The sequence below is a fragment of the Balaenoptera acutorostrata genome, chromosome 2, assembly GCF_949987535.1.
Source record: "Balaenoptera acutorostrata chromosome 2, mBalAcu1.1, whole genome shotgun sequence".
NCBI classification, from domain to species: Eukaryota; Metazoa; Chordata; class Mammalia; order Artiodactyla; family Balaenopteridae; genus Balaenoptera; species Balaenoptera acutorostrata.
The window spans coordinates 79,734,749-79,757,730 of NC_080065.1; the positions used below are offsets into that span (position 1 = coordinate 79,734,749).

Sequence of the window (22,982 nt, forward strand, 5' to 3'; positions counted from 1 at the left end):
TGAGACAGGTAAGAAATGATCTCTAGCTTCTAAAATGGAAATACTTCCTCAACTTTTATTTTTCAGAATTAAGAAATTCTTTCCATGGGAAAAATACAGATCTACAAAAATGTAATGAATAAATATGCCAAAGAGATCCTTCCATTTTCTATTATGGTTCTATTAATTATAGTTTAATTCAATATGAATGACTTAGCAATTATCTTTTGGTTTTGCTTAGACTTGATATATGATGACGAAATATATAGCATGATTAATTTTTCTTTTATTTTAATAATCTTAAGAGTCAGTTTCTCTTTTATGTCCTGGGCAAACAAATCTCCAAGTATCAGTGATTCTTATCGGTAGGGCTTCTGACAAATATAGTCATCTAGAAAATATGTGGGATTTTTGTTTGTTTTTTCTAAATATGGTTCTATGAGCTTAATCATGAATGATTCCTAAGTAACACAATCCACAGAAACATTCTCTCAAAAGGTAAATATTCCATTTGGTAGGCGATAGCAACAACCTTTTGAGAAATGTTATCAGAGTTCATTCTGAGGAAAAGTTTCCCCCAACTCTAGTGTTTCTTAATCACTTTGGATTTGTGAACACTTCATAGAACTTGATTAAAGTGACAGAACACTTCATCCAAAATGCACAGTATGACTGTGTGCGCGCACACACACTCACACGTGCTATTGGAGATTCCCAGGCCCTCTTGTAAAGCACGTTCATGATCCTCAAGGGGCCATGGCCTGCAGTTGAGGAATCCTGCTTCATTTCTCAACATACATCACAACACAGACAAGGTTTTAGATCAGTGTTATACCATTTAACCTAAAATGCTTTCTCTATGGCTTGCATTTTATTACATCTTTTGCAGAAGCTAGTGTTATTAATAAGGATCAATCTCAATATTGAAATAAAATCCAAATTAAGCAGATCTTTAAATAAAGAAAAATGAAACTATAAGTCTATGAAAGAAAATATGGAATTTTTTCCCCAAAATATACAAGGTAGAGACTTTTCAGAAGGACACAGAAGCCATAAAACAATTCTGCATAACAAAAATACTGTTAATTGAACTGGATATGAAAAACTGGCTTGTAACTCTCTCTCAATGTCCATAGCTTTTAAAAAAATTAATAGACTTTAGCTTTTCGAGCAGTTTTAGCTTTTTAGAAAAAATAGAGCAGAAAGTACAGAGTTCCCATATATTCCCTCTCCCCCTGCCCTCAGTTTCCCCTATTGTTAACATCTTACATGGGTGTGGGATATTTGTTACAATTGATGAACCAATATTGATAGATTACTATTAACTAAAGTCCATAATTTGCGTTAGGGTTCATTTTTTGCGTGGTGCAGTTCTATGGCTTTGCCAAACGCATAGTGTCATGCATCCACCATTACTATCACACAGATTAATTTCACTGCTCTAAAAATCCCCTGTGTTGCACCTACTCACCTCTCCTCCCTTCCTCACTCTCCTTAGCAACCACTGATCTTTTACTGTCTCTATACTTTTGCTTTACCCAGGATGTCTTATAGTTGGAATCACATAGTATGCAGGCTTTTCAGATTGGCTTCTTTCACTTAGCAATATTCATTTAAGTTTCTTCCATGTTTTGTGTGGCTTGATATCTCTTTTTTTTAAATCAATGAACAATATTCCATTGTATTGGCATAGCACAGTTTATCCATTGACCTACTGACGGACATCTTGGCTGCTTCCAAATTTTGGCAATTATGAATAAAACTGCTGTAAACATTCATGTGCTGGTTTTTGTGTGGACATAAGTTCTCAACTCATTTGCATAAATACCTAGGAGTGTGATTACTAGATCACATAAGGCAACGTTTAGCTTTATGAGATAACAACCACATAGTCTTCCAAAGAGACTGTACTATTTTACGTTCCTATTAGCAATGAATGAGGGTTCCTGTTGCTTCACATCCTTGCTAGAATTTGGTGGTGTTAGTGTTCTGGGTTTCGGCCACTCTAGTAGGAGTGTAATGGTATCTCCTTGTTTCAATTTGCCTTTCTCTGATGACATACGATGCTGAGCATCTTTTCATATGCTTATTTGCCATCTGTATATCTTCTTTGGTGAGCTCTCCAGATCTTTTGCTCATTTTTAAATTGAGTTTTTTGTTTTCCTGTTGAATTTTAAGAGTTCTTTGTATATTTTGGATACAAGGTCTTTATCAGATATGTATTTTGCAAATATCTTTCTCAGTCTACGTTTTGTCTTTTCATCCTCTCTATGATCATTCCTTTTTACTTAGCAATTCCACCTTAGTAACTTACTGTCCAGATATACATGAGGACATATAAGACATAGTTCAAGTAAATTTGCCATATCATTGCTTGTGGAAGCAAATGAAGAGGAAAAAACAACCCTATGTGTCTATTAATGAGTAGCTGATTAAATTATGGTACATGCACCAATAGAAAACTGTTCAGCTGTTTTTCTGAATATGGGGTGTTTCTACATAATTGTTAATAAAAACAAGAATCTCTGTATAGTATGACAAGATTTTGTGTTATTTTAACATGGGGATGTATATGGAAGTAGTTGCCTTTGGAAAGGGAAACTAGACAAATGGAGTGGAAAAAGACTTAATTTTAACCATATATCCTTTTATCCTGTTTAAAAGTTTTACTATATGCCTGGACTATTATTGGAAAATATTTTTAAAGAAGAAAAAAATAATAAAGATCAAGTTGTCAATGACATTAAGAGGAAACACTTGGATTCTTAATGTCACTTTACTTTTCTACAGATAGGTCATAAAAATAGTTGATGTAAAAGGTATTCACCCTGGAAAAATAACATTAATTCAAAGCACAAGCTTTGCAGATCTATTCTTGGAACTAACTATTTGCCATTGTGTAACTATAGTTTAAAACTTATAAAAAAGGTTAACTATCTTATATTTATCATTTCATTCCCAAATACATTCTGCTTATTCACTCAAAATAATGCGCTTTGATGTTTATACACACCATCTGCCTGTTTTCAAGATGAATTAAAAAATAAGATAAGCTTCCCAATACTTCTTTTGCTGGTGAGCAATTCTATAGTAAGATAGAAAAAGAATTATTGAGCAATTATGATAACCTGTATAATATAATCTTCCCCTCCAAATTAAAAACGTTTTAAAAAATTTAATCCTATACAGAGAAGCCAAAGGGATTATTTTAAGGCAGGATTAGTAACACTGAATCTAGACTAATAAGATATCTCACGATTTTAACGAATTGTGGCATTTTTATATTTGTTTGGAATTCAAAATGGTCAATTTCAAAATTTGGCATTGTCAAACTTTATGAGCTCTTTGAACATTTAACAAATTATTTCACCTATTTAAAAATATATTGGACATTCTATACACTTATTAGCATTGTCTAGAGAAGGTAGCCCATTTTTGGCTCATCGTTCTAAAACATAGTTATTTGCATGCAATCAACACTGGTTTCTTTAAGAGCGTGCCCAGACTAAGGACCTCAGTAGAGTAGGGCAGAGGGTCACAGGAATGCCAGCTGCTGAACAGCCTCTGCCTATGGAGTTCGCTGTGGTTCATTTTACACTTCTGGTTAGTTTCCACACTGCCGTTTTCTTTCATAGAGAGTAGAGGTTGGCAGTACTTCCCTGTGACATCCACTTTCACACCCAAATTGGTCTTCATAGGCTCCCATTGTGTGCACTACAAAGCAACTTGCCTTGTTGGCAGCTCTAAGTGAGAACTACAAGTCTCTCTTTTCTTTACTGTTCTTTTCTGGCTCACAAGCAACCTCCCACCAAAAGCTGAATCTGTAGAAGAGACTACATCCAAGAGATAATACTATGAAAAAGTATGAAGAGAAGCCCAGGTGGCCACCTTGCAAATTTCCAATGTGGAAGCCTTCGACCTCTCTGCCCAAGAAACAGCTAAAGTCCTAGTGTAATGAGCTTTACAAACCCTAGGAGCCTCTTTACCTTAACTACATACGCCTCCCTAATACAATCCCTTAACCATCTAGCTAAGGAACTCTTAGAAGCCATTTGACCCCTCTTAAGACCCCCTAAGAGTACAAACAATCTTTCAGAAGATCTGAAATCTTTGATTCTTCTGAGACAAACCCTAAGTGTTCTTCTTACATCCAATTGAAGCAGCCATTGCTTTTTGTCATTGCTGGGGCTAAAGAAAAATGAGGGCCAAGAAACCTCCTGGTTTAGATAAATCTCAGATGCCACCTTTGGAAAATTTGAGGAACTGCCCGAAGAACAGCTTTATTCTGAAGGAGTATTAGAAGTGCCCCATAAATCAAACCCGAGTCCACTCCATAAGATAAGATCACCTAAAAGAAATACAGTAAGATCCCATAACAGTGAAATAATGTCCTATCATTTTTCTGAAATGACCAAAATAGAAAACCATCAAATCATGACCAAACAAAAGCAAATAAATATAATGACTAAATATCTTTTCTTTCTCAGAAAATATTTCTTGTGTCTCTACGAAATCTATTGCGTTGTATTCAAATTCCTAAAAGCACTGCCAAGTTGGCCAAATCTACATTATAGTAGTAAACATCAAAGTAAAAAGTAAAACATTTGGTTAATCATCTTTATATTTTCTCTATGTGATGTTAAGCACCTGGATATTTTTAAAACATCTGGACAATGAAAAAAAAAAAACCTTACTTTTCATCACATTGTTTTGGTTACATAGACATACTAGGCAACTCCTTCCAAGATCTTTATTAGCAAAATATGTTCCAATCAAAACAAATACACCAAAAACCAAATGACTTGATCTTTTTTCTCCCCATCCTCTCCCACACAAGATTTCTAAGCAAAACATTAACTATCAGGATAACTTAAGATTCATTTGGTTTTTTTAATCATTCAAGAAATCTTTTCCTTCCTGATTTAAGAAACCAAGGCTTTTGATAAGAATTGATTAACGTGGCTACACTGAATAAACCATTTAAGATTTTTCTTGACAATTTCCCTCAAGATCATTCTTTTCAGGGATCCATTTACATAAAATTATGGCAGATTAAATCTTGGCTTTGTTACAAAAATATATGAATGAAGAACACATATATCACAAGAGGATGTTCTAATACTTAGACATTTCTTACAGCTGTCCTTCAAATTTCCTTCCACTTACTATGTTTGATAATCCACAAATGTGTTTCTATAGTACACTATTATTAATGTGATACTGAAGTTGCTTTTATCTGCCATGCTGCTTATATGATGACAAATTTGGGGGTAAGACAGTATATTGTGGCATAATTATATATTTTCTCTGTTGATTTTATTCAATAATCATAACTATTGCTCTCAAATACACAGCACTGGCAAGTCTCAACATTGCTTGATCTCAATCCAGTGCAGTTGAACCAGCTTTTTCTTTTTCTCCTTTTTTCCTGAAATCAGTATGTCAAATCTTTGCTTCAGTTCTTGGCTATTGAACTTTTATATCTTTAGAATACCTCTCTAACACAATTCTAGTTTTGAATTTATGCTGCCCTTAAGAGGAATAAAGTTCTCAGAATGAGCTATTTCTCAAGGGCCTGGCCTAGGACCAATACAAGATGAATCCAAATGGATAGGGGTCTAGATGCTCTGGAGTTCACTCTGTGTTTTGATCCACACCTCAGAAAAGATCTGCTAGAGATGTGGATGAGAGATGCCAAATCTTAGCCGGGCATGATGGATGAGTACCAACACCAAGTGTCAACTGCTTGTGGCACCAATAAATTTTTGTCAAAAATTAGGACATCATATTTCTCTAGTCAGATCTCTCTTTGATCCAGTTAGTTCCATCTAGAAGACCCTCTAGGGCTCACATTACCTCCTAATAAATCGACTTTTTCATTCCATTTTTTAATTTTCATATTATCTGTCCTACGTTTTTATTATTTTCCCATTTGATTTTTTTTGTCAGATTCAGAAATCTATATTCCACACTCATTTTTCTTCAAATTATATCCAAATTTGGAAAAAACAATCTACATTATTTATTTTATAATTTAATAGTGCTACTTAAACTTAACCTGAAACGTAGAAGGCCAGTAACCTATGCTTAATATAAAACAAACTCCAATCCTATAACTTTTCTAACATTATTTACCCAGGCTAGGTAAATAAAGAAATACAAAAGTAAATATATTAAACTAAATGTAAATTTCACTAAGAAATCAGGTTTTGAAATTTGCAGATTGATTTTTAATCACTTGCTTCCCTCACTTTGTTTTGCAAATGCAGCCACTATTCACATTTACTCTCCTTAAAATGACATGTGGTATTATGTAAAAGAGAACTTTGTATAGTCCACTCTGATATAGATGAAAATCTTTATAAATATAGATATGAAAACAGAGAACATGTCTTAACCATTATGCCTCTGAATTGTTAGAAACATTATCTGAACACACATGGCACAGTTTTCTTTAAAAGGATTTTGTTGAGACTAACTAAAAACAACATATTGTATAATTATAATTACAATTGTAACAACTCACATTTATTGTTTATGATATGCTAGACATTCTTTTAAATATTTTACATTCACTAAATCATTTAATTCTCACAACCCTACATAATATATTGGAATCTAAAGCACTTAATACTGAAAGAAAATAAAGAGAAAATTAACTTAGTCTTATATCATCATTTTAAAGATGAGAAACTGGTCATTTGAGGAAACTAAATATTTTGCTCAAGGTCATCAGGCTGCTAGTGGCAAAAGAGGAGTTACTAGACCATCCGGTCTCCTTGGTATTTCCAAAGGCCAGGCTGTGTTTCTTTGAGTTAAAAAAAAAAATAATTGATCTTATTTTAACTAAAGACAATTATCCAAAATTGACTTATGATGCTTTTCAATTAAAACAATGGAATTTACAATGTATAAAGGATAAAAATGTAATTTCATGGTGTGCTTTATAGTTAATGTTTATTTAAGGAATTCTGTCCTGTATTTTCGTTTTTTCAGGTAATGGTATAGATTTAATAGCAGGAAGCAAAAACAGAATTATAGATTTGCAGAAGAGCATATTACCTGAAGTATTCCTGGGTGTCTTGAGCCATAAAAACATTTCTTCAAACAATTCCTGAACATTTTGTTCCAACTTCAAAAAGGATTTTATGAGCTGTGATAAGAACTCGAGTTCATCTAAGGAGAGGAAAACATTTCTTCCTTTCTGTGGGCATTCAGGAGTAACTGTGAAAAGAGCAGATCAATACTATTGAACATGTTATGTGTTTTCTCATTCAATATTAGAATAATCAATGATTCCTTAAATCATCAAAACTAACAAGATCCTTAATAATTAAACCAAGTTTGTTCTTTAGTAAATACATATAAAATCTCCTGGGAGAGTCTTTCCCCCCGCCCCCCCCCCCCCCGCCCCGGGAAGCTGGAGATAAGTATTCTGTTTGATGCAAACATGACAATTAAATAATTATATTAAATCTCAGAGTTATTAACAGGAATGTGATTTGTCGTTATAAAATCACATCTTATACAATTCTGTTTTTTTAAGGTCTGGCATAATTTGAATCTAGTCACAAGGAAATATCAGACAAGCCTAAACTGAGGGACTTTCTACAAAATAGCTGGTCTGTACTCTTCAAAAGTGTCATGTCAGGAAACACAAAGACTAGGAAATGTTCTAGTCAAAAGGAATCTAAAAAGACATGACAACTGAAATCAATACATGATCAGCATTTTATTTTCTTATTATAAAGGACATTATTAGGGTAATTTGATGAAATCTGAGTAAGATCTACAATCTAATGCTATTACTGCATGACTATTAATTTTCTGATTTAGACAACTATACTGTGGTTATGAAAGAGAATGCCCTTGTTCTTAAGAAATGCACACTGAAGTATATAAGGGTAAATACTTGTGATTTATTCTCAGTTCAGAAAGAGAAATCATTTTAAGCGGGAAAGAGAATGCAAATTTGGAAATGTGGTAAAATATTAACTTTTGGGGAATCTGATATTTTTTAAAGTGTGAAATTAAAATAAAAATTTAAAAGAAAAAAAGACTAGATAAAGGATATGTCTTCAAGACCTTAAAAGTGTTGTTCCTAGAGCAATAAAAAGAAGCAAGTTAACTTATTGAATCTAGATTATATTATTCATGAAATCATAATTAAAAATAACTTTCATCTAAATAATTATATCTATTGCTTTCCTAAGAACAATACAACTCAAAAGATTGATTTTTTTCCCTCATAATGACATTCATTGTTGTCACACTACCATTTTAATATGATTAAAAAAAAAAAAACAACGTCTACTCCTTAAGAGTATGGAGAAAAAGACTGACCTCACTAAACGGTACTTTTGACCAAATTTTCAAGGATTAAAAACAAAAAATCTTTCCTTTTTGATTGCCACTTCTTAAAACATGTATATAGGAAGCGTCTTGAGGCTTAATTACAAAATGGAAAAATTGTAAACTCTTAGAAAGTAAGCATTTCAAGTGCCTTTGGAGAGAAAATACTGAGTGCTACTTAGAAATGATATAAGGTCTGGTGATTCCATGTGAGGAAAAGATTACCTTTGTCACATGGATTTAGAAGGAAGTTTCCAGAAATGTAACAATTTTATGGGTTATCCACTTGCTTAACTGAAACTTTAAAATGTCGGTATCAAATTTGTAGCCATGTGATACAGTCTTTCATATGATATAGGACCAAAAATGTCATGGTATCTTTGCAGATAGTATGAGAGAGACCAGTCAGCCAACTTAAACTGTGGAATTTAGTCCCGTTCTTAAAAGAGTAAAAAAATGCTTAAAAAAATCTTTAAGTATTTACAAAAACGGTTTCACCTCTACATTGATGCTAACCCCACATATATTAAAGTCTATCTCTAAATAGCCCTACTCACATCTACTAGTCTCCCATAGGCATGCCAGAGAACACAAGCGTGTACAATCATCATGTATAACTAAGGTTTTGCCATTAAAATCATGACCCAAAAACGAAAAGAAAGGAGAACAAATATATTATGATTCACTTAGCTGTTGCTTGATTCTCATTTGGCCTGTAGATGGAGGCTGGTCTAACCTTCTAAATCATAAGGATGTTCTTTTTGGAACCAGATTGTTTATAAGGCAAATTTTCAAAAATTTTAAGAAGTCTTCCTAATTCTTTAATAGTTTGGCTGGAAATTAAACATAGGTTTTGTGTAGCTCAATTCTAAATTGGAAATATTGTGAATGTTTAGAAAGTAAGCAAAAAAGCCACCCCCCCCCAAATCTCTCAGAATTATGTATAGATATATATATGACCTAACAGTGCTACTTGTTTAAAAATACGTAGGGTTGGAGGATTCTACATGAAAAGGTCTTACCTTCATGCCTTGGATTTAGAAGGATCTTGTATTCCAGAAATGTAACAATATTGAAAGGCATATCTATTTCAATCCATGAATCATTATAACTTAATAATGAAAGAGGATAGAATAATATGTATGACCTAAATCTAATCATTTTGTCCCCGAAAAGCAATGATTATGATACAGATCCATTAATTAGTAGTTCTTATTTGCTATTACTATTAGCTCAGTGTTCTCCCAAGGCGCATCTTGAGGGTTAATTTATGGGGAAAATAATTTGTGATGAATTCATTTTGTGAAAGTCCAATTGAAGTAAAATAAAACACAAAGGATGAAATAGAATTTCCCAAACTTATCTCACAGGACTTGTTTTAATCATCACACTTCAGCTCATGATTTCTTTCTGCCCAAGCATACCTATTTTTCTGTTCCTTAGACTTTTCACTGTTAATCACACTAGGAAAGGGTTTCCCCCAGCAGGAGTTCCCTTTACTTTTGCCTTCACTAAATTAATCTCCTTTTCCTTCTTCTTTCAAGATTCAGTTTGTTCCTCTCCTCCAAATCACCTCTCCATAAATTCTTATCTGGATACAATCAATCCAGGAGTTTGCCTTCCCGTGTTAAGCCAATCTGGTCTTTACCCTTTTTTTTTTTTTTTTTAAATCACTGTAGAACTGTCTTACTTCAAGAAATTTTGGACATATCTGTTTACACACAGGCAAATATGTTTAGCTGGGTACCAATCATTGTTATAAAATACATGAAATAAGGATTGTTGTTTTATTGTAGAATGAGCTCTATGATTCTTAGGAAATACAAAGTTCTCCTAAATCCCAAGAAAATTATAAAGAAAAAATCTAAGTTTCCATTTTAGAGCAAGACATTATTTAAATTCACCATCAACTAACAATGAATAAATTCATGTAAATAATAACTAGATAGCTGAGGTTTTTTCCTCTATATATATTTTTAATAAAAATTTTTTCTAAAATATAAAATTATCTGCTATTCTATTATTCAGAGGATTTAGAATACAATTGAAATTTTCCTTCATGACAAGGTTACGATGAAAGTTACTTATTTTTGTGCCGCACTCAGGGACTAATGTCTGTCCCTCTGTTAAAGGGCATTTCTCAAAATGACAATCATTCGAAAAGGGTTCTGTGATCAAATAGGTTTGGGAATTACTACATGCTAATGATTCTTTTAAGTGATTCACAGTGCAAATTAGTAAAATAAAGTCTATTCACTTCTATAATAAAGTTAAAAAAATTAAAAACAATGTTTCTCAAACTTTTTTGACCAATGAACACTGGTTTACTGACGTATCTATTAACTTCTAGAATTTCTCAAACTGCTTAGGGGACACTGCTCTGGATTACAGTCCCACTTGAGTATTTATAGCTGCTTTGTAGTGTTTCCCCCTATTGTTAGGCCTTTCACTGTGGGTTCTTGTTGCTGCCCTTTTCCACTTATAAACTGTTGTTCCTAATAGAATCATGGTATTTTTCAGACTCCTTTGAGAAACTAATGAAAGTCTTCTAAATCCTTGTAGACCCTCTTATTGAAAAAAATTCAAGTAGTCATAGTTTCAGGGCTAAACAGAACCACCTGAAGTCCGTCCATTGTTGTCATAGGGCAGCATGGTCCAGGACTTTGTGTTTTATTAAAAATGCAAATCCCTAGGTCATCTCCAGATCCCTTTTAAGCAAGTGCCCCAGGTGAGTTTTCTGCACAGGAAAGTTTGAGACCACTGCCTGAGGGATCCATGAACTCTAGTTAAAAACCTTTGTGGTTGAAAATCACTCTCTAGGCATCAGACAATGGATTTTGGTCTTAGCAAGTCAACCAAAGAGGTGCTATTGTATAAAACAACAATAACTATTAAAAACAAAACAAAACAAAACCCTCTACTTTTTCCATGGTCAAGAAATTTATTTATGATTTTTTTTTCATTTCTGGAAGAAATATGGAATGCTTGTAGGGAATTTCTAAGATAAATTATTATTTATCTATACATTTGCCCTGGGCAAAGGAAGAACTGCTCCTAGAAAAAACACCTAAAGAATAGTTAGAGTTCTTTAGGCACACTCATCACAAATGTTAAATGATTTCCTTGAGTCCATAGACTATGTCCAGTTTATTCATTATAGTATCTTAAGAACCCAGCACAAAGTAGACACTCAAAAATACTAGTTAAAAAAATAAAGGTATGAAATCCCTAGAAATATCTAACAAAGAAAGAAATATAAAACAAAGAAAGATTTCATACTTAATCCTAAGATGTATTCCTCAAAACAATAAATATTTAAAGATGTAAGTCAATAAATAAATAAATGGACAAATAATTACAGTATTATATACACACTCTTTTTAGTATTTTGTTTGACAAAATAGATTTAAAAATTATTTCTAAAAAAGAAAATGTGTGCAAAAAGATATAAAAACAATGATGATGTGGAAACTTGATAAAGCATATTGATACAACTGACTAAAACACAATTTTTTTGTGTTTAAAAATACAATTATACTTTAGAAAAAAATTCCACCATTAAAAAATGCACAGATATTCATAGAACTGTTATCTTAAAAAAATAGACTCTCTCTCTTCTGTCTCTCTGTCTCTTGTCTCTGTCTCTCTCTCTCTCTATATTTATACATACACACACACTTGTATAGATATATCACTCATAAAGAATATATAATACTATAAATTATATACTTAGAAGTGTTTTTCACCCAGTAACTAATAGTTAGAATATTAACTCCATTATCTTGTAGCAAAAATAGGGACACTGAAAATAAATCTAGAGGGACATTAAAGCGTCTCACATTTGATCTACAACAAAGCAGCTTTTGGAATAAATATCAAAGTCCAGCTAAATCAGACAGAACATAAAAATGTGGGTTGTGGCTGAAAGTACACATATTATTTTCCAAAACCATTAGCAACAGAATTCTTGTTAATAATAGCATTAAGATACATGAGAAAATGAGAAGCTAGAAAATCAGATAATCTGAAGCTGGTGGATCAGTATAATAGGATAAAAGGTGCACATTTTAGTTTTCCCAAGAAAAACGAACACTAGCCACCCTATTATTGACTGTAAATGGATCCATTTTCAGTGAGGAAGTATTCTTGATGCCACCAGACAAGTGATGTAAAGAAGAGGTGACACACCAAAGCTATCGACAGTCTCATTATTCCAGATGAAATTCATGACATAATCCAAATGGAAGATATTTGTTACAGTAAAGAGAACTTTTGAAACAGTCTTACAATAAGAAGTCAGCAGAGACTGCTTAGGAACAAATAACAAGCTGTACTTTTCCTAGTACCCAAGTCACTTTCTGAGAGCAGGTGGGGCTTTGGAGCACATTGCTGTGTTCCAGTGGCCTGAAGGAGCCCTGTTCCTTCTTGAGCACCTGCTTCCAAGGAGCCGCACAGCAGGGGAAGGAACAGAACGAAAACACTAAGTCCCTTCTTTGTTACAGGAGCCTCGTCAGTAGATGGAAATCATGAAGGACCTGCAGGCATTGCTTTTTTTGTCACATACACTAAGAAGAAACTGAAGCTGTTTTTCCCCCTTTCTATGGCATTATTTTTGTAACTTTTAGTTATTTTTCAAATTTATATGACTAGGAAAGCATTTGAAGTAAAGACAAAGAATATTTCCACCTTAGTTTTCCAGACTGAATTTATTATTTCTTATCTCTTTCAAGGAAGCTTGCATATGTACTACCCAAAACAAACAGGGTAAAACTTTAAGATAAATTGAGTAAACGAATGAGCAAGTCAATGAATGACTAAAAGGAGGAAGTGAATAACTTTGAAGTTGAGTGAAAGTGCAACCAGACACAGTGAACAGACATTTAGATACCCCACAGATAAGTGTCAGGACCCTTCTTCTATATGGTGAGAGGATGGAGAAGGAACTATAGGGAAAGCTGAGCCTCAAAAAGGTAAATGAATCTGAACGTGAATTCAGGAAATGTTTATCTCTTAGAAGCTGGAAGTTGGACTCCCCTTTTCTTTCGCTCTTTCCCTACTTTTGTTTCTTCCCCCATGTTTTATTATGGGGCATGCTGCTATTTCTAGCACCACTACCTGAAGCTCAAGAGGTAGCACAATGGAGTAACTAACACATGGAATTATGAACCAGAGGGTCTGGGTTCAAATCCTGACACTGCTTCCTACCAGTTGTGTGACTTTTAGGAAGTTACTTAGTCTCTCTATGCCTCAATAGTGTATAAGTTTTAACTGAGTTAACATGTTAGAACAGTTCCTGAGAGGTAATAAGGGCTGTATAAATGTGTGATATTACCACCTCCTCTGAGAAGCCTGCCCTCATATCCTAGGCCAGCTTAGTTTCCTATTCTCCATGTTCCTCCGTATTTTACCCTGCACATATCTTTATTTTAGCACTTACTATGTCATTTATAATTATTAGTTTGGGAGTTGTCTCCTGCAACTTTAATCTGAAAGGCAGAGATTTTTTCCCTCTTTACTGCATTCCCATTATCCATCATAGTGGATGATACATACTGGTGAGTGTCAGAGACAACACCAACTGTTTTTAACTCATTTTGTTTGGCTTTTTTCCCTACCATAAGCAAGCTTCTTTAGTAAAATACTAATATTAAATGAGTTTAACATTAACTGTTGTATGTCAATTTTAACAGGAAATACTTTGGGGAGTAAGAACCATAAACAATATATCAAAGACCTATTTCACTGTAAAATACTTTAAATATCACTGTTATTTAATAGGTCCATCTCTAAGCTTGAACATTCATAAAATTGAATGGTAGCTCCACTCCAAGACCTTCCACTGCTTCTTTGCTATGTCAACCCTTCAAAACACTGGTTTTATTTTCATGTGTATGTGGTCATCATCTTTTTTAGGAGCTAATATAAGCTATGCACCTATGCTCAAGAAAGAATGGCATATGATTCCAGGAGGTTCCCCGATCCACTGAGGCCTTAGGGCCTCATTTATAACCTGGTTAAGGCCCTCTGCCTTGGTGTGCCTGACTTGATGAGAAGTCAGAAGAGCAGGCCTCAGGGTCTTCCTCCCACTGAGGAGAACTGTAGCTTCTAGAAATGTCTACTTCCCTTTGCAAGAAGAATGGGTTTGGTCCAGCTTCTACTTCATAATCTCCTTATCACTCTTTCCATATGATAAAAGTTCTCAAAACATTTACAGAGACAACTCTCTGCCTACTAAGACATAGGCCCTGTGGTAAGGTGAGGGAATAAACTGAGGAATAACTAACTAATCCTCTACCTGCTCATGAATTTAGATAAACACACAGATCAGTACCAAGTGGCTACTGCTTTGATAGTGGGACACGATGACCAAATCATTCTATTAGAATAGATTGAATTGCTAGCATACACCATATCTGCATTTGCTATACCTCCTTTCTCTGACTGTTCCAGGCAAAGATAGTTGTTATGCTTAATTTTGCATCCATGGACAGGATTGGTAATCGTGGTCTAAAGACAGGTAGACCTAGGGACAGAGGGAGTCACTGTGTTTGGAATAAATCCTCACAACCCACGCAAAGCCCCCACGTGACATGGAGATTTGCTGTTCCCTTTGGAAGGGCTCACATAGCAAATCTCTCCTTGCTTCACATACCACTGGCTGAAAAGGGTGGAGATAAAGTCATCTTGAAGCTATTCTTCTGGGTCAATGAGAAAAACTAAAAAGAAACTGCTTCTATTATTACCCTTTTATGATTCCCAGGCCAACACTGGCTCCACTGGATGTTACCTAAATGTACTGTTAAATGATAACAAAATTCTCCCACACTCCATTCCATCTTCTCTGGCAGAAGCTGTCAGTATTACATTAACAAGGGATCAGACTTCTCATTCATTTGCCAAGGGTATAATACTCCTGTCCCTCTCCTATTTTCTCTCTTTCTTATTTTGTTTTTCTGACTGAGAACATGAGAGAGAATATCTGACTCCTGATGTGGTCACTGTTATTTGAAGATGCTAATCAAAGAATGGCTTACATTTGAATTCAGCCAAAATTGAGAAATGTACCCAGGATAAATTTCTGAATATTTTCTCAGCTGACTTTTGTTTTATGCTGGTATAACTCCCAGTTATAAACACGTAGATATGCTGATCCTTTTAAAGAACATCATAATAAAAAGACATCTCTAGTGTAATGAAATGGGGTTTAAATTCTAAGTACTGTATGCTAATGGCATATTATTAATGAAATATCTTCCTAATATCCCTTTCTCAGTCTCAAATTTTGCTAGAGTTCAGCTAATTATAGCTCTTATCATAGGTGTTACATTCTATTATCATGACCAAAAATTAACCTGTAGAAAAATCTTAAACTAAGTTAACAATTCATTTTTACTGTAGTCTAAGGTTGTATCTGAGAATTGATATTTCACTTTTTAAAAGAATATGCCATGATAGAGATGTTACATTATCAGCTTTTAATATAACATGTTAAAAATTAATTAAAAAAATTTAACACTGGCATAAAAATAATGCCATCATCAAAAAGATGGATTTAAGTTAAGACTAACCTGCTGAGTATGCTTCCTAATATATTTTCTAATTGAATCATAACCTTTCAAAAGAGATTGAACATTTTTTCCTCTCTTATACTAAAAAATACAGAGTAAGATTCTCTTTACACTTTTTTTATCAGTAGGCAAATTATAATGCCTATGAAGGTATGTTAAAGTTAATATGAAAGGAGATAGATATGGTGATAATAGCAATATCTTGTACCCACCCAGAAAGCTGTACTCATGAGCTCATTTTCTAACAGAGAGTAGCACAGGCCTTAGACTTAGGGAAGCCATTTACCAGGTGTGATAGCACCTCACTGAGCAAATTTTATAGGTATTTTACCTTTTTAGCTGTCTTCCTCACCTAAGTAATAGTTAATTCAGCCACAAAGGCAAAGTCATATTTCCTTCAAACTTCAAATAAGACTTTGGAGCCCCCTGGGAAAATATCATCTTTTATATTGTCTTCCCTCAAAAGGCCTATGAGCTATGAAAAAAATCTTTAAGTGGGTTTCACTTGCTAGCTCAACAAAGATTTGCCTTGTACGTATAATGCACTAGGCAACCATGTGACATACACCACTGGTGGTAACAGATATGAGAGAGCTACAGAGTAGCATCTGAAAGTAGGATAGGGGTGACTAGTCAGGGCCATGCTTCATACCAGTCACCATCAGCTCCTGTGGCCACCCCTGTCTCTTCAGAGTAAATTTATCCCTCTTCAACTATTTAACTTCAGGCAAGAAAAAAGGCATTAGTTTCAATATATATTAAAAACTCAGAACTAAGAAAAGTCCACAGATAAAAAACTAATTGAGGACATGATCAGGAGTTGATTGTCAACCTATTTTGATATAAATGGCCAGTAATGGGCTCTGTTGTTCTGTTACAGTTTATTTCATGAAAATATTGCTTTTGATTGAAAAAAGTAAATAAAAAAATACATGAAAAATTAAACTGAACTTGGTTTTTCTTTGCGTATATAAATATTAGTTGTCTTTGATTTTTGTATTATAATAAAAAATATTAAACTGTTCAATAAACACAAATACTTTAGAATTCAACTTGCATTGCATTGGGCCCAGTGTTGTTGGTAACTCGGTTGTGACAAATTAGAAAGGAAGATAAGAGTAGCTAGAAATACATCAAAAAGTCTACAAACAATAAATGCTGGAGAGGGTGTGGAGAAAAGGGAACCCTCCTACACTGTTGGTGGGAGTGTAAATTGGTGCAGCCACTACGGAGAATAGTATGGAGGTTCCTTAAAAAAAAAAAAAAATAGAGTTACCATATGATCCAGCAATCCCACTCCTGGGTGTATATTTGGAAAAGATGAAAACTCTAGTATGAAAAGATAACGTGCACCCCAATGTTTATTGCAGCTCTATTTACAATAGCCAAGACATGGAACTAACCTAAATGTCCATCAACAGATGAATGGATAAAGAAGATGGGGGTACATACATACAATGGAATATTACTCAGCCATGAAAAAGGATGATACAATGCCATTTGCAGCAACATGGATGCACGTAGAGCTTATCACACTAAGTGAAGTAAGTCAGACAGAGAAAGAAATATCATATAATATCACTTAAATGTGGAATCTAAAAAAAATGATACAACTGAACTTATTTACAAAACAGAAATAGACTCACAGATGTAGAAAACAAACTTTTGGTTACCGAAGGGGAAGGGGGGGATAAATTAGGAGTTTGGGATTAAAACACACACACTACTAATAGATAAACAACAAGGACCTACTGTATAGCACAGGGAACTATATTCAATATCTTGTAATAACCTATAATGGAAAAGAATCTAAAAAGAATATATATACACACACATATGTGTTCAGCTATATATACACATGTAGATATGTATATATTACTGAATCACCTTGCTGTACACCTGGAACTAACACAACATTGTAAATCAACTATACTTCAATTAAAAAAAAAAAAGTAGATGGAAAGGGAGAAAGAGGGAAAGGCAGTGAGAGATTAGTGGGGGGGACAGTCCCCTCTAACAGAGATTGGGGCTTTATAGTTTGTAGGATAAATCTGGCCCACAGCCTGTCTTGGTATGCTCTGTGAGCTATGGTATAGTCTGGCTTTTCTCTTTGTAAATGAGTGGGAAAATTTTTTAAAAGGAGACTATTTCATGACATATGAAAACTATATGAAATTCAAGTTTCAATGTGCACAAAGTTTCATTGGAAAACAGCCACGCGGATTCACTTGCATACTGTCTCTGGCTGCTCTGTGCCACAATGGCAGAGTTGAGTAGTAAAGACAGAGACTGTATGGCCCGTAAAGCCTAAAATCCTAACTATCCCTTTATGGAACAGAAAACCTCTGCCATAGAAGAGAAGGACGAATGTGAAAGAGAAACAGTCACAGACAAGGTGACAAAGAAAGGGAGAAACAATGTTTAAAAAGGAGCGGCAAGATGAAATGGAGATAAGGGTAATCAACAGCTACCATTTACTGAACACATAATATATGGTAAAAACCATACATACGTTATTTCTCATCTTTACCGAAACCATAATGAGGAAAGAGGCTCAGAAAAAGTAAGTTACTTATCACTGAGGGACAAATGTGAAAGTACTCTTTAAGAAAAATAGCAATGACACTAAATTTCAGTTGAAAAACAAAGTACTATGGGAGTCAGGAGGTGACTTCTAGGAACAGCTTGACTCAGTAAGATCCATGTAAGAATAATATGGACAATTTTGGTCCATCAATAAGAGACAATGTCAACTTTACCCAGCACTGAGAATCATCTTTTATGTGTATCTTTCTTTCAAACACCAAGTGCTATCAATGATAATAGAAAATAATTACATAATGCTTACTTTGTGCCAGATACTGTTGTAAGCATTCTTCCATACATTTATGCTAATCCTCTAAACTGTGAGGAAAGCACTAACATTAGCACTTGCCTTGAAAGTATGAAGAGGTTAAATAAATTGCTCAAGGTCACAAAGCTCATAAGTAGCTTTTTAAATGTGCTTGCTACATTAGGGTCAAACTATAGCAGGCATCAGAATTACCTGGAGAGCTGTTAACACACAGATTGCCAGGCTGCCGCCAAAGCTTCTGATTCAGTGAGTCTGGGGCGGAGCCAGAGAATTTATATTTTTAACATGCTCCAGGTGATGCTGCGGCTGCTGATTTAGAAATCACACTGAGAACCAGTACTCTATCGCCTCTCTCCCTCTTTTTTTTTTTTTTTTGTACTCCCACCTAGCCATCCTGTTTTCACTGTTTAAGGCTTTGCTTCAGGATAAACTCTCATCAGAATTCACACTTAGATCTGAGAGAAAACGGTCCTCTAGGCAGTTTCCTTATATTCTCCTCCCATTCAGGTAATCTTACACATCACTGGACAAGTTCTATTTCTTAAACACTTCTCTCAAGTTACTTGTCTGCTCAAAAACGTTTAACAACAACCATGTATAACTTAAACATCAAAGACAAGTTTTCAAGACTCTGTATGTAATCTGCCCTTATGCTAGGTATCACGTCATGCATTCAGTCATCCATTTATTTGACACCTTAGTTTTTGTCTGCCCAGCACCCTTTTCCCCCTTCTAGTAACGAGTTGATCCCTTGCCTGTTCAGAGGCCTTCTCTGAGACATTTTGAACAGAGGTACCAGGGAGTTGTTAGGATGTAAGCAAGAAGCTAGCGGCCAGGGATCACCTACTTTATGGAGTGGAGAAACTGGTCTGAGAATGAAGTCATCACATGGGGAGAAACCAAGACAACAAGTGATGAAATACAGCTTGAAAGCTAAGCTCCATTTGCTCAGGTCTCCAGAAATCCTCCAGTTTCTGTCCTTCCAGAGGTTTAATTGTTTAGCGCTTTCTTCTATTGTGTGAACTACCACATTCTTCTTTAATCAGTGCCCCGCCCCCCGCTTTTCTCATATGAAGCAGAGACGAGGAATGGAAGAACAATGGAAGAACACCCACAAGCTCAGAGTCCTGGCTAATGCTTTCACCAGTAATCTATAGACTAGTTCCTATGTGCCAGTCACAGGTCTCCTCATGGTCTCCAACAAGTCACAGTAAATCTCCACCACGTTGCTGTCTGAACTGCAAGGGAAGCTCTTTCCCTTAACCTCTGCCTACACAAGGTCTACATACCCTTCAAGGCCAAACTCAAGTCCAAATAGTGTTTCTAGCTTGCTCTTTCTTACACTAAAATCTCCCTTCTCTGAATTTCTTACATACTTAAAGTTTTACACAAATTACTTGGTGATTAATTTGACATGATAAGATTTTTTTCCTCTCATATTGCTTTGTAGGTTAGTCTTTTTCACCTCCTAGATTTGAAGGTAATAGGGACAGAGTAAAAGGGACAAAGTAGGTGATTAAATAGTTAATCCCAGTAAGGGATCATAAGTAAAGGAAAAAGTATGCGAGAGCCCTATAAGTTAATGATCACTCAAGAAAGCAGGTTTGCTTAGCCACAAAACCATGCAACAGAAGCATGAGACATGCCCCCAAACAATAAAACAATGGTGGACTGAGACCCACATCCTGACCAGTAAGGTAAGTTAGTAATTCCTAGGACACGCTTCTCTGAGCATAGGTGCCATTACACTGAAACCTAAGATGATTTACCATATTTTAGTATATGTTACTGCCTTTTTGCTCATTTCCATTGTGCCATGACAGTCCCAGTTTGACCAGGTAGGGACAAGAAAACTCCCCCACCTGATGTGGAGGAGAAGCTGATGCTGGAAGCGTGACGTCTACTCAAGAATGAGGAAGAAGCTGGTCTTCTCCTCTCCCCACTTTTCCTTTGATTATAAAACTGTAGCCCGCTAAGTTCTTGGTGCGGCACTCCCTTGCCCGCCCACTTGTATCTCTCACAAGGGCCCTGTACTAATAAACTCTTTCCTTACCTGTCGCTCTGCCTCTCGCTGAATCCTTTCTGCACCGAGACAGAAGAACCTACGCTCTACTGAGTACCGAGACGTGTTCAGTTGGTTTCAAAGGCACTTGAAGACATCAAATATAATTTAGGCTTTAAATTGATTTCAAACTTCTGAAAAAAATTACTTGGAGGAAAGTAGTTTTTCTCAAAAGAAATATTATTGATTGTTTCAGAGTTGAGCTGGGGGTGTGGGTGGGTAGCAGAGTAGGACTGAGCTACAGAATAAGGCATCTTGTCAGAAATCTCTGGGTTGAGTGATGAGATGGGAGAAGCCAGGAGGACTGAGAAACAAGGCCCAGGTTTCTTTCTGTTGTGCCTTCCAGATAAACCCTCCATTCTGTATACATTCCCTACTTTGCATTACAGGAAAGCACCAGGAAGTGAACACTGTCTTCCTGCCTCTCCAGAGCCTGCCTACTCTGCAACCAACACACTTCCATTTCATCTTGTTCATCCTGGACAGAAGTCAAAAGCGACCCCTACCAGCTGGAATCACTTCCTCAGAACTCTGCAACTGCTTGTCTGCATTAACTCCCAAGCAGCTTTTCATATATTCATATTTGATTTCTCAATATAGATGGGAAGTAAGGGTTTTATGCCTTTCGGAATTCCCATTAATCCTAGCACAATATTTCTTAAATAGTAGGGGCTCAATTAATAAGTTGGTTAGTTGGCTACTACAATATACCCCTAGATACTGATTTATTTCAAGAAAATGATTTGGTTAAAAAAATATTCATTGAACTCCTATCGCGTGTTAGGCAGTGGCTTGGGTGCTGGGGAAAATAAATAATACTTGCCCTTGAGGTACTTAGTATCCATATGGGGAGACAGACCCCTAATTAGATATTTTAATAGAATATGCTAAGAGCTTTGAGGAAGGCATATGGAGATGCGGTGGGAGCATGGATTAGGGGCTCTAGCCCAGAGAAAACCTCCTGGAAGAAATCACACATGAGCCGTCATAAAGGATCAGTGGGAATTAGGCAAAGAAGGGGAGGAAGAGGGTAGGAGACGGGAGGCAACAGAGCATGAGCAGGGGTTTCTGTCAGTTCAGTGTGTTACTAGAGAGTGAAAAATATGAGGTAAAGAGAGTCATGAGATGAGGCTGAAGGAGGCAGGTGCCAGGTCAAGGAAGGCTTGCTTTCTAATACTAAGTAGCTGGGGCTTTATTCCTGACAGTGGTGAGGAGCCCCTGAAGAGCTTTAAACAGAGGAGTGGCAAGTGCTCAGCAAATGTTTTAGAGGAAAATAAGAATAAGGGTAAGAAATCCAATTAAGAAGCAAAACAAAACTATTTTAACAGTCCAAATGAGAGATGATAAAGGTCTAAATTGTTCCTTGATGACAGAAATGGAGAGGGAGAGATAGACTTGAAAATATTTAGGTGGTGAGGCAAAATATAGAATCTTGGTAATTGCTTTGATGGCGGGGGAGGGGGTGGAAGGGGAGAATGAGCCATAGTTTCTGCTTGAGTGATCCTTAGTGGCATTAACTTGGATTGGGGAAGAGGACCAGGATAAGGGGAATGGCGAGGAGTTCCGGTGTGTCCATGCTGTGTGTGGAGTGCCTGTGGAATATCCGAGGGACCTGATGAACAGACATTAAGCTCTACAGGTACAGAGCTCTGGGGGGGAATCAGTGCTGGATCTAGATCAGGTAGTCATTCACACATAGTGACAGTCAGAGTCAAGATGATAAACAAAGGAGATATCCAGCTATATCTATTATTTTAAGTTAGTCTTATTTCATTACTATTGTTCATTTCTAAACTGAAAAAAGTTAGTATAGCTCTTCCAGATGTCATTATATGAAGCATTTTAAAGATAAAATGAAGTATTCAATGAGAAATTGATTTAAAAATAACAAACATGCAGCCTTTTGTCATATATTGGTGTTTAGGAACACCATATTAACATACGATGGCAAGTCACTCTGTCAGATTAATGCTACATATGTTTTAAATAATGATAATAACAAAGCACTTAGTTTGTGCCAGACACTATGTATAATATCTATATTAATACTTAGACACTATGAGGAAGGTCTTGTTATTATCATCTCCATCTTAGAGATTAAATGACTGACACTCACAAAAGATAAGCAACCTATCCAAGGCCTCAAAGATGCCAAGTGGCAAAACTG

General features: G+C 35.4%; 1 protein-coding gene across 6 annotated transcripts in view; it reads right to left on the reverse strand.

Moving 5' to 3' along the window:
* Window positions 1–22,982, reverse strand: part of KIAA0825 (KIAA0825 ortholog) — a 414,587-nt gene that overhangs the window by 291,286 nt on the left and 100,319 nt on the right. For all 6 annotated transcript variants that reach the window (XM_007197441.2, XM_057539769.1, XM_057539766.1 and 3 more), the window contains one exon: window positions 7,042–7,203. In XM_007197441.2, coding sequence (XP_007197503.1) covers window positions 7,042–7,203 — 162 coding nt within the window. The remainder of the gene's footprint in view (window positions 1–7,041; window positions 7,204–22,982) is intronic.